This window comes from Merops nubicus, unplaced genomic scaffold (assembly GCF_000691845.1).
Source record: "Merops nubicus isolate BGI_N331 unplaced genomic scaffold, ASM69184v1 scaffold11184, whole genome shotgun sequence".
Classification (NCBI taxonomy): Eukaryota; Metazoa; Chordata; class Aves; order Coraciiformes; family Meropidae; genus Merops; species Merops nubicus.
The window spans coordinates 10,374-23,359 of NW_008603633.1; the positions used below are offsets into that span (position 1 = coordinate 10,374).

The 12,986-nt window shown below is 37.5% G+C and overlaps 1 protein-coding gene across 1 annotated transcript in view; it reads right to left on the reverse strand.

The window, feature by feature from the left end:
- SLC22A16 (solute carrier family 22 (organic cation/carnitine transporter), member 16) overlaps nucleotides 1-12,784 on the reverse strand; it is a 13,663-nt gene extending 879 nt beyond the window's left edge. The window contains exons 1-6 of the mRNA XM_008938737.1: nucleotides 12,305-12,784; nucleotides 9,998-10,115; nucleotides 7,592-8,141; nucleotides 5,554-5,681; nucleotides 5,057-5,166; nucleotides 4,499-4,598 (exon numbers count right to left, since the gene is read on the reverse strand). Of these exons, the coding sequence (XP_008936985.1) occupies nucleotides 4,499-4,598; nucleotides 5,057-5,166; nucleotides 5,554-5,681; nucleotides 7,592-8,141; nucleotides 9,998-10,115; nucleotides 12,305-12,741 (1,443 nt within the window). The 5' untranslated portion in view covers nucleotides 12,742-12,784. The remainder of the gene's footprint in view (nucleotides 1-4,498; nucleotides 4,599-5,056; nucleotides 5,167-5,553; nucleotides 5,682-7,591; nucleotides 8,142-9,997; nucleotides 10,116-12,304) is intronic.
- Between the last annotated feature and the right edge of the window lie 202 nt (nucleotides 12,785-12,986).

The window sequence follows — 12,986 nt, forward strand, 5'->3', positions numbered from 1 at the left end:
AATACTTTGCTAAATTCAGTTTCAAAGAGCTATTAGGGGAGCAGGAATCTGCTGACATTTGTACTGGGATCACATCTTGTATTTGTCCACGGTGTATACAGTTCTGTAATGACAGCTTACTTCAGCACGAGTGGTGCAAGGATCAGGATTATGTGGGGTAGTTACAGAAGCACACTCATGCTCCAGGAGTATCTTTTCTTTCCCCTCATTTCTGTGTCTTGTTCAGTGAGAACAATTCATGCTTTCCTTCTCTGAAGTACAGAGCAGCATTAAAACTCTGACATTCTTCCAACACCAGGTTATAAATGACCCAACTCTCTCTTGATAGAAATGCTTCCACACAGTACCTCATGCCTGGCCCCAGTGTTTTTCCATTTTACAACTGTACACTTTGATACTGTATTATCCTTATCTTGCCCTATGCTGATTCTCAGGTCTGTCCTGTTTGTTTAATACTTTCTTTCCAAGTGTGAGAGAGAACGTTTGGAATTAACCATGCACGTTTCTCAAACAGAGTTTGAGACAAGAACTGGCCAGCTACCATCTGCAGCTACGCCAGACTTTCTCTTTAAGTCAGAAGGGTGCTTTAAACTTCAAATTCGCCATTGTAACCTTAAGCAGTGCTATTTTCATGCACGTGCACCGTGCTGCTTTTGCTTTCCCTCCCCTCCAAAAGGACAGCTTGTCTCAAGCACTCTTTAGGGAAGCAGAATTCACACTGTTACATATACTCCTCTTTTTCTACTTACATTAAATACAAAGGCTGACAAAATAAAAAAATTAAGCAAAATAGTGTTGAATACAACAAATTACAGTGAAAATAAAATAGTCTTACCATAAGGAATTAAAAAAAAAATCCTAGCAACAATAAGACCAGGTGAAATGGTACTGAGTGACAAATTAAAGGAAATCCTTGTAGACACATATATGTGGCAGGTATGATACTTAAAAATATACATTCCAAAATATTAACGTCCCACCTCTGAGTGTCAAAACTCTTCTCCAGGATTAAACCTGATTTTCTGCAATAGCAAGACAGAATGTATTGACACATGGCAGCTATTGCACAGTAGCCTCTCTCATGCATATCCTTCAGGCTGTCCTAAGTTCATATTTGAGGATACTGAGGGCTCTAGAGGATACTGAAGCTTATGGACACCCATACATTTGGAATTTATGAGAACAAGGTCACTACTGATGCCCAGCAGAAGAAGGTTCTTGCAACACTCTGTGCTTTCAGTATGTGTGCTTTCTCTGTTTCAGTTAGTCTTTTAGTCACTTTGCATTCTCCTCATGTTCCTTTCCTCAGGAACCTCTCACTCCCTGGCAAACTCTCGCTATTCTGTAAGCGTACACGCCACCACCTTTCCTGCCTTTTCATCCCAGCTCTCTTCACTCGATTCCACAATGTGTTAGGTTTTTTTCAGTGTGAAAGCTGCTGCATGCCAACTAATTCAGTGTGCTTCCCTTCTCCCTGACCCAACAAAGCATTTTCCAGTATTTCCTACAAAAGACAGAATATGAAACGATTAAGACAGCGTATTGAGGAAAGGACTCCTCCAATGTCATCTACCTTTTCAGGGGCAATAACCACACTTATCAACGAAGTTACTCACATTTAGTTAAAGCAAGTCTTTTGCAGTCTTATCTTGGCATACTTTTTCATGAGGCATCTGACATAATTTAGCCCTTTGCTTGCTCATAACAAATGTGTACATTTTGTATGTATGCACTATGTTACGTATATAATTCAGCATCAGAAAACGTTCTGATATAGTCATTAAGTTAAATGCTTATGGATTAAAAAGTACTATTGTACCAAGCATTTGTGTACATTTAAGATCCATTGAAGTTTACATGACAGAAGCATCTGCTTAAATTCATGGCTTTTCCAGGGTCTTAATTTGAAATCTGACTTTCTGCTTAGTCAAACCCTCAAACTATTTCCAACACTCCACTGCAGCCAGCAGCTTCTAACAGCTACCACAGAAAAACTTTGATTTACCACCATTTTTCATATGTCCTCCTCCCTACCTTGAACAACAATTTTAATTTCACAGTGGTCTAAGACCAGAACTTAATATATTAAGTCTACAACAAAAGATAATTTGAATTAAATATCCCTACAAAATTATAATTTTACTTCTGAGAATAAATTATTATTCTAGTTTACTATTTATATCTGACTGATATATATTTATATCTGATGGATCTGAACCAATCTAAAATATCTTATTTTTAAAATTCCTACTTGAACAAAAAAAGGTTAAATTTTGTCCTGAAAATCTAAACGTATTGGATATGGAATTTGCATTAATTTAACTTTACTGACCTCAGTGGAGTTGTTGGGTTTTTAATTTAATTTAGAATTTATGGTTTATCTGAGAGAAAAATCAAGTCTGTTAAAGAGCTTCTGTAACATAATTCTTAACAGTTGAGAAACAAATAGGTTATACATGGTGCAGTTGCTTTACTGTAAGTTTTCTAGGAAAGCTGTCACTGAAAAACATACTTGGCAAGTTATTCAAGATTTGTAGGCATTCAAATGAGATGCTTACATTACCCACGGGTGGCATAACTGTACACGAGGCAGACTGTCAAACAAATGGCAGTAGTAACTGCTTGACAGTGTATGCAATAGATCAACATGACGTGTGTCAGCTTACAAGCGTAATCCCTTTCATTTCATGCCCATTCTAAACCACTTACCTGACCTGAGACTTGGCACGCTATGCTCCAACTCAAGACAAGCCTATTTAACAATCTGACAAGCGTTTTATAATAGGAGCTAATAATGAAAACATATTCACTGTGATCCACTACACAACACTACAACTACTCTGGATATTTTCTGTACACGGAATGTTGTTAGTAGCTGAAATAATTCCTCTGTTTATACTGCCATTTATACTGCTCTCCAGCACGCCTGAGCAATCCCAGCCTGTGGTTTAACTGCAGCACTTCTGTGCAGATAAAGCCTCTCTCAGCCAGCTAAGGCAACACACTGACAAGAGAAGAAGAATGTTCTCCCATGACCGCTCTGCTGTGAAAATGTTTCTTTGTCTTTTCTGGTTGATATCTTGGTTTGTATGGGGCCATTATTAAGAAAGAAAACATTTTTAGGAGCTTGAGGGAATAAAATAATTTGTGGCCTCCTTCATCCTCTTAATTTTGATCCAAAACAACTGGAAGCAATTAATTTGAATAATGAAACGAGTTCCCAAGAATTCTCTGAAACAATCTCGAGCTTCTGTAGTTAAATATTTAGAGGTGCAAAATCAAAAGGACTCAATGCCACTTTTTTCAGGAAATTCTAATGTAGCAGACAATATCAAGGTAAGAGTCCAGGTTAGACAGATCCCATTACCTTTTCGCATTCTGATGTATAATTTTCACAAAACACTGGTGTGCTGGTCACAGTGAATTCTAAGTTGGTTTTTTTTCAAACTATTTTTCAATAATTGATAAACCCTCTTCTACTTAAAGCTTGAATATAAATCTTGTAATTCCTTCTGGTTCTACACATATAGGCATAAGTTATCCTTCAGGAGAAAAAGAGGGTTTAGTAGCTCAGGATTTCTAAGCAGCAAATGCTTCATAACAAAAATGTAATGAAGAAATGCAATTCATCTGTGAGCAGGAAATACATGAAGTGTTTTGTCCAAAATGGATCTGGAGCTCCATAATGCAGACAAAATGCTCAAGTCCATGAAGGAATGGCCTCACCTCTGTTTTACTGGGTCAATGTGTGGTAAAAGACAAAACCTAATGGTAGCAAGACCCAGTGTCATCTACAAGTAGGATGTGCCTAATGAGTCCAAGGTTCTGTTCCTTGTCAAAGTCACCATGAACCTCACCAATATACCATTTGCTTTTCTTTTTCTATCTCATGAATTGTTTTGTTCAGTTCTTTTAAATGAAAAACACAAAAAAGAAGCTTTGGCACAGCTGTGAAGACCAAGTGTAAAACATTCTTGATCTTTTGGAAGGCTATTTCAAAGATGTAATGTCCCAGGAAATATATGGAAAAGAGTAAGGAATAATATAACAAAAAACAGCCACCCATGGTAAATTCTAAGCATGGAAGAACGATGCCTTTGAAAAAGGCTAAATAAATCAGGAGTATGGTCCAAAAATGCCAGGCCTGCAGAGTAAAGAAGTGTGGACTAAGAAAGTTCCTAAATGTTACATGGTAGATGAGGTATATTTTTATGTGAAATATTTTTATCTGTTTTATATTAGGATTCAGTGCATAAGTGTTTTTATGTCTTCCATCATAAAAACATTTCAGAAGATTTCAGTGACTCAAAGTCTCCCTTTTCCTTTAGCTGCATATTTTTAACAATATGAAGTTGCTAATCTTTGAGACTTAATATTTAGAACAAGAATGGCTCACTCCATTTCTTTTTCAAAATGAAAGTTCAGGTTTTGGTTCCTGAGAAAACAAGTGAATACTTTTTTAAAACTAGAAACATTCACCGTTGAAATAAAGACTTACAAGTGGCATGAAAATCCAAACACTTCTCAGATAGACACAGAAAGGAGCAACCACACTTCCTACACGGCACATCATGCTTCCACTTCCAACAGCAAGGGATCTACACATAAAACAAAGACTTTGATAAGAGTTCTGGCAGATAAAGGAAATAGTCAGAAATGCACAGACACTTAAAACATCAGCAGGATATGTGTCTTTAAGCAATTATACTAGGATATATATACTAGAATTATAACTTAAATTTACAACAGTGTAAATTTATATTGTAGTGAAATTCAGCTGCTTCTATAATTAAGGTTAAAAATATAGTAATCATTCAGCTTAGCCCACAAGATGAACAACCAGGACTTTTAAGAAAGGCACAAATAGCATTTAACAAAGTATTCAGTATTCTTCTAGTTCCCCAAAAAAACCAATCAATACACATGGAATGAAAAACAAATAAAAAATTATGGTACAGTAAAACACTAGACAACTCTGAAGAAGCTGAGGAGCACAACAAAGGAAAGGGAATAACAGTGAAGTAACAAAAAATACGTAATTGGCAAAAGTTCTTACCTTACAATTGTTGGGTACAGTTCTGCTGTGTAGAGATATATAAGGCCAAATGCCACACCTATTGAAAATTTTCCAGCCATATTTGCTAAGATAATTAATATATTGAAATCCTATTGAAAGAGAGCACAAATAAATATGTCACCAAAAAATAACACTGTTCCAAACTTAATTTAAATTCTTCAAAAATTATGACCCTTTTTTAAACAATAAGCAATACTTATCGCTTCCTTTTTTAAAGTCAGTCTCAATAAGTAACTAGCATCCATGACACTTTTTACCAGTCCTGGTTCACTAAAGCCCTGAGGACATTTCACATGGGACTCCAGCAATGACAGTGAAACCGGTACTGAAAATACAGAAATCTATTTTAGACCGGCAGCTGCAATTTTTAAACAGCTTTTAATCAATTACTTAGAAAGAGCAGCTGCATCTACAGACTTAAGAGCCTTTAAAATCGATTTCTACTATAGGAACACTTTCAACAATACGTGACTAACCTGAGGTATGAACATAATTAAAACACAGATCAGTGCACTTAAAATAAGGAACGGAATGAGTGTGTTTCTCCTTCCCAGTTTGTCCATCCCAATGCAAGCAATGATATAGCAAGGCAACTCCACAGCACCTGTCAGTATGAAACGATTTAATTTTAAGTCATGATTGCACATACTCATGTAATAACTCTAACTTCCTCTTTTTGAAGATTAATATAAACCAGGGGGTAATCAGAGATAATAACCTAGTGAAACCTAGAGATAACCAGTGTGTTGGGCTAGTTTATTTCGTTACAGAAACGGCAACAGAAGGCAGAAAACATGGCCTAAAACACAATAGTGGGGGATAGAGAAGGACAAGGAAAACAGATTTCACAGCACGGTGCAGCTCCAGTTTTCTTTTGGGTGGAAAATGACAGAAAACAGCAAGACCATGGTCTTGCTTTTATTCCACTGCACTTGTGACTGAAAGCTCTCAATTTGCTGTTCTTCTTTTTCAGGTATTTTCATATCAACAGCTTAAGCTTGACAACAAGGAATATTGGTAGTGTCACACTGACACACCTCTGAGGATTTGCCAGCTTCCACCTGGACATGGAACTGAAGCCACAGGCATCTCCCCACCTTCAGCCCGAAAACACCCCAATGTGAAATGCAAGCAAGGCCTCTCCAGGGCTGGTTTTCTGACTCAGCTCCACAAATACAGAGAGTGCAGTTCCGGCTTTGTCTCTTCCCTGTTTAAAAGAGGGCAGCTGCTTACATTAGCCCACTCTTATTCAGATCATCTCTTCCTATTATCTCTTTCCAGATAAAAACCTCTGCAGCTCTAAAGGAGCTGGCATTTGGCTTGGACTGTGCACAAACCCTGTGTAAACATGACTTGCCCCTAGACAAATTAGATTGAGCCTAAGCCAGTCTGGACATGTTTTAAACCAACTTGCTCATGAAGAATGCTACTATGTCCAAAGCAAAATCAAGGAAGAACATAAGATACAGCCCTGGACAAACATGCTGCTTGCCTTTGCTAAGAAAGTATAGTATGTCAATACACCTACAGTATCGGGAAACAATCTTTTGGGCTTGTGTTGATAAAGGCAACACAATTATTCAGAGTTTGTTAGTCTGCTAAAATACTTTTGAAAGAAGTGGATACAGTGAATTACACACTGTCCTCCACCATAACAGTCCAATTATCTGTGGAATAATAGCATCCACTTCAACACGTCAGCCTACCAATACACTATAATATGTGACAACACAAACTGAATTCCTGAGAACCCCAGCCCTTCTCTGTGCTTATGTACAGGGCCAGCCACAGTCACTTTACTGAGAATGCTCAGCTGCATAAAGCAAAGCGCATGATTCAGTTCTTTGTTAGCTCAGAGCTGCATGCCTGATGTAGGGTCCTCTGAAGTCAATGGAATATTTCCACTGATCTTAACAAGCTTTGGGTCAGGCACTGAATGCACTGAGCTGCCTTTATAAACAACTTACATACCAGAGGAGGATTACAGTTAGAGCAACAAAATTAAATTAAAAATATACTTTTGAGAAAACTAAAATTACTCTTGCTTCTGAGAACTATGAATCTATTTTCTATACTGACAGACTCAATGTGTCATGACTGTAAGTGATTAAAGGAATATTTTTTTTCTCTTGTTTTCTTAGTTTGTGCCTGTAAGAGAGACATATGAATTCTGTGTTGCTAGTCTGCTTCCCTTGGTGTTTGTGTCAATGGTCTGTATGCTTGCAGGGTGAAGAGGAGACAAGCAGAATACAGTTTTACAATCACAAACACTGATGAAAAAGAATTTTATACACCATCAAATTTTAATTTTTTTTTTTCCAGAAACAGTGAGATTTGGAGTAAATGATGCTTCTCCTGCATTAGTCAACTTTATGAAACATTAGCAAGAAACTTCCTGAAGAAGGTTCATAATTGAATGAACAAAGTTGAAAAATCAGCTATCAAATCTATAGACTTTTCTAAATGTTATGTTCTAGTCCTGTCATAAATAGAATAAGGCACAAAAATATTTACCTATGAGAAAGAGATTTAAATATTCATTGCCTCCTAGACTGACAGAACTGAGGGAAAAGACGTAGTAACCCAAGCTCCCAGTGAACCAGATCAGCCAGACTGTGATGGTCCTTCTTGCAATGTGCCAGTTACAAAACAGGTCTAAGATGTTGTGCTTCTTTGCTGAGGATGTGTCGTTGTCACCCGTTCTGCCATCGACTAGATCATCTTGTTGGACAGAGCACAGTTCGGAAACTTTGCAGGGAGTGCTTACTTTATTCCATCTTGCCATTATATTAATTACTTTTTGTGCATCTTCGTATCTTTTCTCTGACAGGAGCCAAAAAGGTGTTTCTGGGAGCATCCAGCAGCACAAGACAAAGGGAAGAGTTGCTATGGAGAGAAATATCTGATAGACCCACCAGGTCCGAACCAAAAATCCCACGAGAGCCACAATCATAATTCCCATAGCAAAAAAAGCATGGACATGCATAGAAGCCCATGTTCGTGCTTTAATGCCAACAAATTCAGTCACATAAACAAAAGCCACAACCAGATAGCCACTGGAAACCTGTGGGGGTGCAAGAGACAAAAAAAAAAAAAAGAGTGAGGTTTTTATCAGCTCTCCTTGTGCAACAGTAGTAAAACCAAACAGCTAACAGTGTTCCACATTTGCATATGCTTAACTGGCATGTCCCATACTGACAGAAAAAAAAAAGGAAGCCCTGACAACAAATCAGCTGGAGAGACAGTTCACTCAAACCTTCAGACTGCCTGGACACTGTATTTAAAAATGCAAAGTGATTTTGGATGCTTCTCTGCAGTAGGGGAGAGCCAACAAGAGACACCTGAAAAAATGCCTTATTTGCTGATGTCACTAAGCCCTTCTCCTCCAAAAATCAGGTTCCTTAATGACATCACAAACTGGACACTCGGGAAAATTAGGTCCTCTGAAGCAATTGCCATTTCTGAAAGCCTTGACCTTGGCTTTTAAGTAGACTATTAATAATGTGTATGTCAGGGAACTGCAAATTTACTGAGAATTACTTCCACAGTCTTGTAAATTATCTCCTTTAATCAAGTTTTTACAATGTTGGAAGAAGATCTCTTATATATGGTTATAGGTTCTCATATGTAATCTAACGAATTCATTTACTGAATGTTCTGCATTACAGTATTTCTTTATTGATCATATATTATTGAACATACACATATTTCAATTTCTCCAGCAACAGTCAAACTCTTGGTATCTCAATACATTTTAAAACACAGCTAGAAAACCCAGACTAGAAAATATTCCCATATATTGTTTCCATTAATCAGCTTTCCGGTTAAAAATATTCCAGTTAGTAATCTTTGATTCTGAATCGACCGAACCTGACAGGAAGGCTGCACTGATGTCTGTGGCACAGGGCTAGACCTTTAGACCTCCACTTCACAAATCAGTTCCAGTGGGCAGGTAAAACCTACAGCATTACTCTGGTCAGAGTTTTTTGCTTTTCTAACCTACCACAGCCCCTTGCACCAACAGCCAAGGGAGTCAGTGGAGGGACTCCTGTTGCTCTCGATGTTCAAGGCTGAAACACCCCTGCAGTTCTTTCTGCTAAGCAAACCTTCTGAGCTCTTATCAGGCAAAAGGAGCTCCATCCTGTCCTAACTACTGCACTGTCATCAGGGATAAAATAAATTATTATGGTTATTTTCAAATTTCTAACCTACATTCAATAAGTTATGTAATTTTTCATGTGATAGCATTCAAATTTCTTTATGCATTATAGAGTGAAAAACAACAAATATACCTTTGGATGTAAAATAGTAACTTAAAACTGGTTACTACATAAAATACTGAACATGTATTAGACATTGGATATATATCATACATATATGTAAAAGTATGCGCATAGAGGTGCATAAACACATATACTGGAATACTCTTAAGTACAGCATAAGTACCTATGTATGTAGCATTCCAGCTGTAGCTTAAAAGACCAAAGAGATGCATGGAGGAGAGAATGTGCATCTCTCCTCCATCACTCAAAATGGTACAGATAAAAATCATACTTGTTACAGATTTGTATTTTAAGAAAAATGTACTCCATTTCTAACAATAGGGAGAAATGCAACGGCAGCTGCAATGCAGAATCCAGAGTTTGCTGCTCACACTTGGTATTTAATTACCAGTCCAGCAGAGGTTGGGATGGAGGAAGTACCAAACACTGCTTCATACAGATGCTTTCTATTAATTCAAAGAAGAAAAGTGCTGTGGTCCAAGAACATTCAGACTCTCCCTGCTCTGCTGAAATAAGTGCAACAGAGGGGGCTTTAGAATAATGAAATAGGGGAGAAAATAATAACAAAAGGGAGGTTTTCCTGAGAAGGGGTAGGAAATGACACATAAAAAGAGCAGGGGTGAACATCCTTTCTTACCATAGCAAGGAGAAAGCGCACGATCACAAAACTGTAGTAGTCAAATGTGAAGGCCACTGAGATGCCAAATATAAACTGACCAGCACTTGTGAACCATATAACACGTTTTCTTCCCAGTCTGCAAATCACAGCAGTAACAAAATTATGAATAACCGCAACCATTCTGTTAATACACACCTGCAACTCCAGAGAGCCTATCTGGAAGTGAGTCTGAAAACACTGTACTTAACACTTTCACTCACCACAGAAACTCTGGTTTAGTTACCTGTATTAATTTTTCAGTAATTCCAACAGGAAAAAAGAAGCTCCTATGGATGTAACTTCCATTCCTCAATTCTTGGCTGGAAGCCACATGCAGAAACGGGCATTACATGTGCTTACCTCCAGTTTCACATTTAACTTCTATGTAACTAATCTGCAAATTTACTCTCTTATTTATAAGGACAGTAGGTAAGACCCCCTTTTTCATATATTTTATGCTAAGCAACATCTAGTAAATTTCTAACAGACGTTAGCTATAAAAACACATGCCATCTCTTCCAAAGTAACAACCACTTTGGATAGTAATGAAAGGCTTCTGTAACATATCTTTGTCCAGTTATTTAAAGATGAATTTTCTAATAATTGGCAATTACATAGTTACCCTGAATTTTCTGACTGTATCACAGCACACGTGCATACATATACAAGCACAGAAATCCAGGAAGCTAGTATATTAACAACAAAAAAAGTCAAATACTAGCTTCCCATCAAAAACACAGTAATTTCCAGTGTAAAAGAAAGGGATTTAGTAAAAAGGAACTTAAAGAAATCTGCAGTAGACATACAAGACTGTTAAAGATTCATTAGATATTTGTAGATAGATATTCTATCTACAAATGTTCTATAATACCAAATGCAGAATTATTTTTCTTCCCTGATAATATTCTCTTGGACTCTTTCTATCTACTCCACTGTGAAGAGCCTTTCACAGATGTGGATAATGCATTCAGACAGAGAGTTTGAGGACTTTCAGGAGTGTGGGCTTGTTTCCCTGTATTTGGTACTACATGAAAACAAGTCCTATTTTGCTCTGACCTTGACCTAGAGTCATGCCCATTTGGTCTCTGATCCCTGCCAGAAGAGATCCCAGTGTTTCCTAGCTGTCGGAGCTCATCTGTTGGGAAATCTGTTATTTGCAAAGGGGAGGAACCTGCGAGCTTATTTCCCATCAGCCAGAACGTGTCAGAAAATAACAACTTTCAGCTGTAAAATCTACAGTTGTAAACCTGGAACTCAGAATGTGTGTGTTCTCTTAACTGCTTTCCATGGGTTAAATTAATGGAAATGAGAATAATATTATCATAACCTTGTAAATTATGTCTGAGTATTAATTAAAAAGTCTATGAATTATTTAAAGGGACATGGGACAAATGTTGGCATTATATTCTGGTTTTATATTAAATATGGTTTTACAAAAGCCTTGAATCAGGAGGCAGGATTGATTCCGTGTGTTCTGAAAGCCAAATTAAAAAAAAAGATGATGTTTACTTTTCTATTCCCGTGTTGTAACTGCCACACCGTAGCATTGTGCTAATGAAGGAATTCAGAAAACGACGTGCCTGGTCTCCTTTTTCTGCTTATACTGTTAGCTGCGGGATAGAACGTCAAGAGGCTGAAGTTAAGCTACCCATTAAGGGAAAAACTACAATTGGACAGCAATGAAAAATAGTGCATGGGTGTTTATTTTAAGAACGTGGGACCTCAAGGACCAAACCCTCAGGCCTTTGCATTAGACCTTTTTGCAGAAATGTATTTGTGACAGAGGTTAGGAAATTTGTGATTTTAAACCACATGATTTTTAACCTTCCAGTAGCTCTTCAGCTGTTTATCATATCCAGAAATAAATATCTAGATTTCCATGAGGAATCCCTTCTCATGGAAAATGAGGTGAAAATCTCCTCCTGGGTTTTACTGTTGCTATTACTATTAACTACTGTTATGCCTGTTTGAAGAAAAAAAAAAAGAACTAAGGGCAAATATTAGCTGTACAGGTCAATTTGAGGGTTCAAGACCTAGAAAAATGGATGATACAAAGTACAAAAAAAAAAGTCTGAAAGCAAATGATTTGTGAATACATTTTCAAATTAGTACTTGCTATCAGAAAAAGAAATCGAGTTAAATACATCTGTGAATAAAACAACATCCAAACCTCCTAATTGTGAACACATAATTATGAATATACAATTAATGAAAACAATGAAACAGGTTGATACATATGGAGTTACTTCACTCTGAAGCCACAATTTTCAGAGGATGGCACTTTACCTGTCAGCAATGTCACCAAAAATCACTGCTCCAATCAAGACTCCAAGCATGAATGTAGGTTGGATTAATTTTGCAAGCCATTCTCGGTCACAGACCAGATCCCACTGCGTAACAACAGTGCTCTTCCACTTTGTATCGTCGTAGAGAAATCCATCAGAACAAGAAAATATGGACTTGTTGCCTTTGTATTCATATGCCAGTTCCAAACTGACTTCTCGTCTGGACCTGCTGCATTGATTAAGTTCCCAAATTTCTCCATTTTCCAGCTGGACTACAATGTAGTTTTCTGTTGATGTCCATAGCGTCCAGATGTCTTCTATACTTGATTTAGAGGAGTTGTAGAAAAGAACACTACTCACATTTCCAGGGATCCCACATACAAAGTTAGGAGTAACAGCCATGAACACAGATGCTAAGTAATGGATACCACATGACATAGCTTGAAAGACAGATGCAAAATAAATACATGCTTGAAATCTGTAAAGGGAAAGAAAAAAAGTTTATCGAAGAAAAGCACTCTATATATGAAAAAAAAGATCAATCCTGTTGTGGTGAGCAGAGCCCACCCTAGGCAGGGATCGGCGTGCGGAAGATCTGGCGATGTAACGGAAAGCTCAGACTGCCCACGAGGGGCCTTGTGGGTGTGGCTTGTGCTATATAAGCAATTGCAGCTGCGCAATAA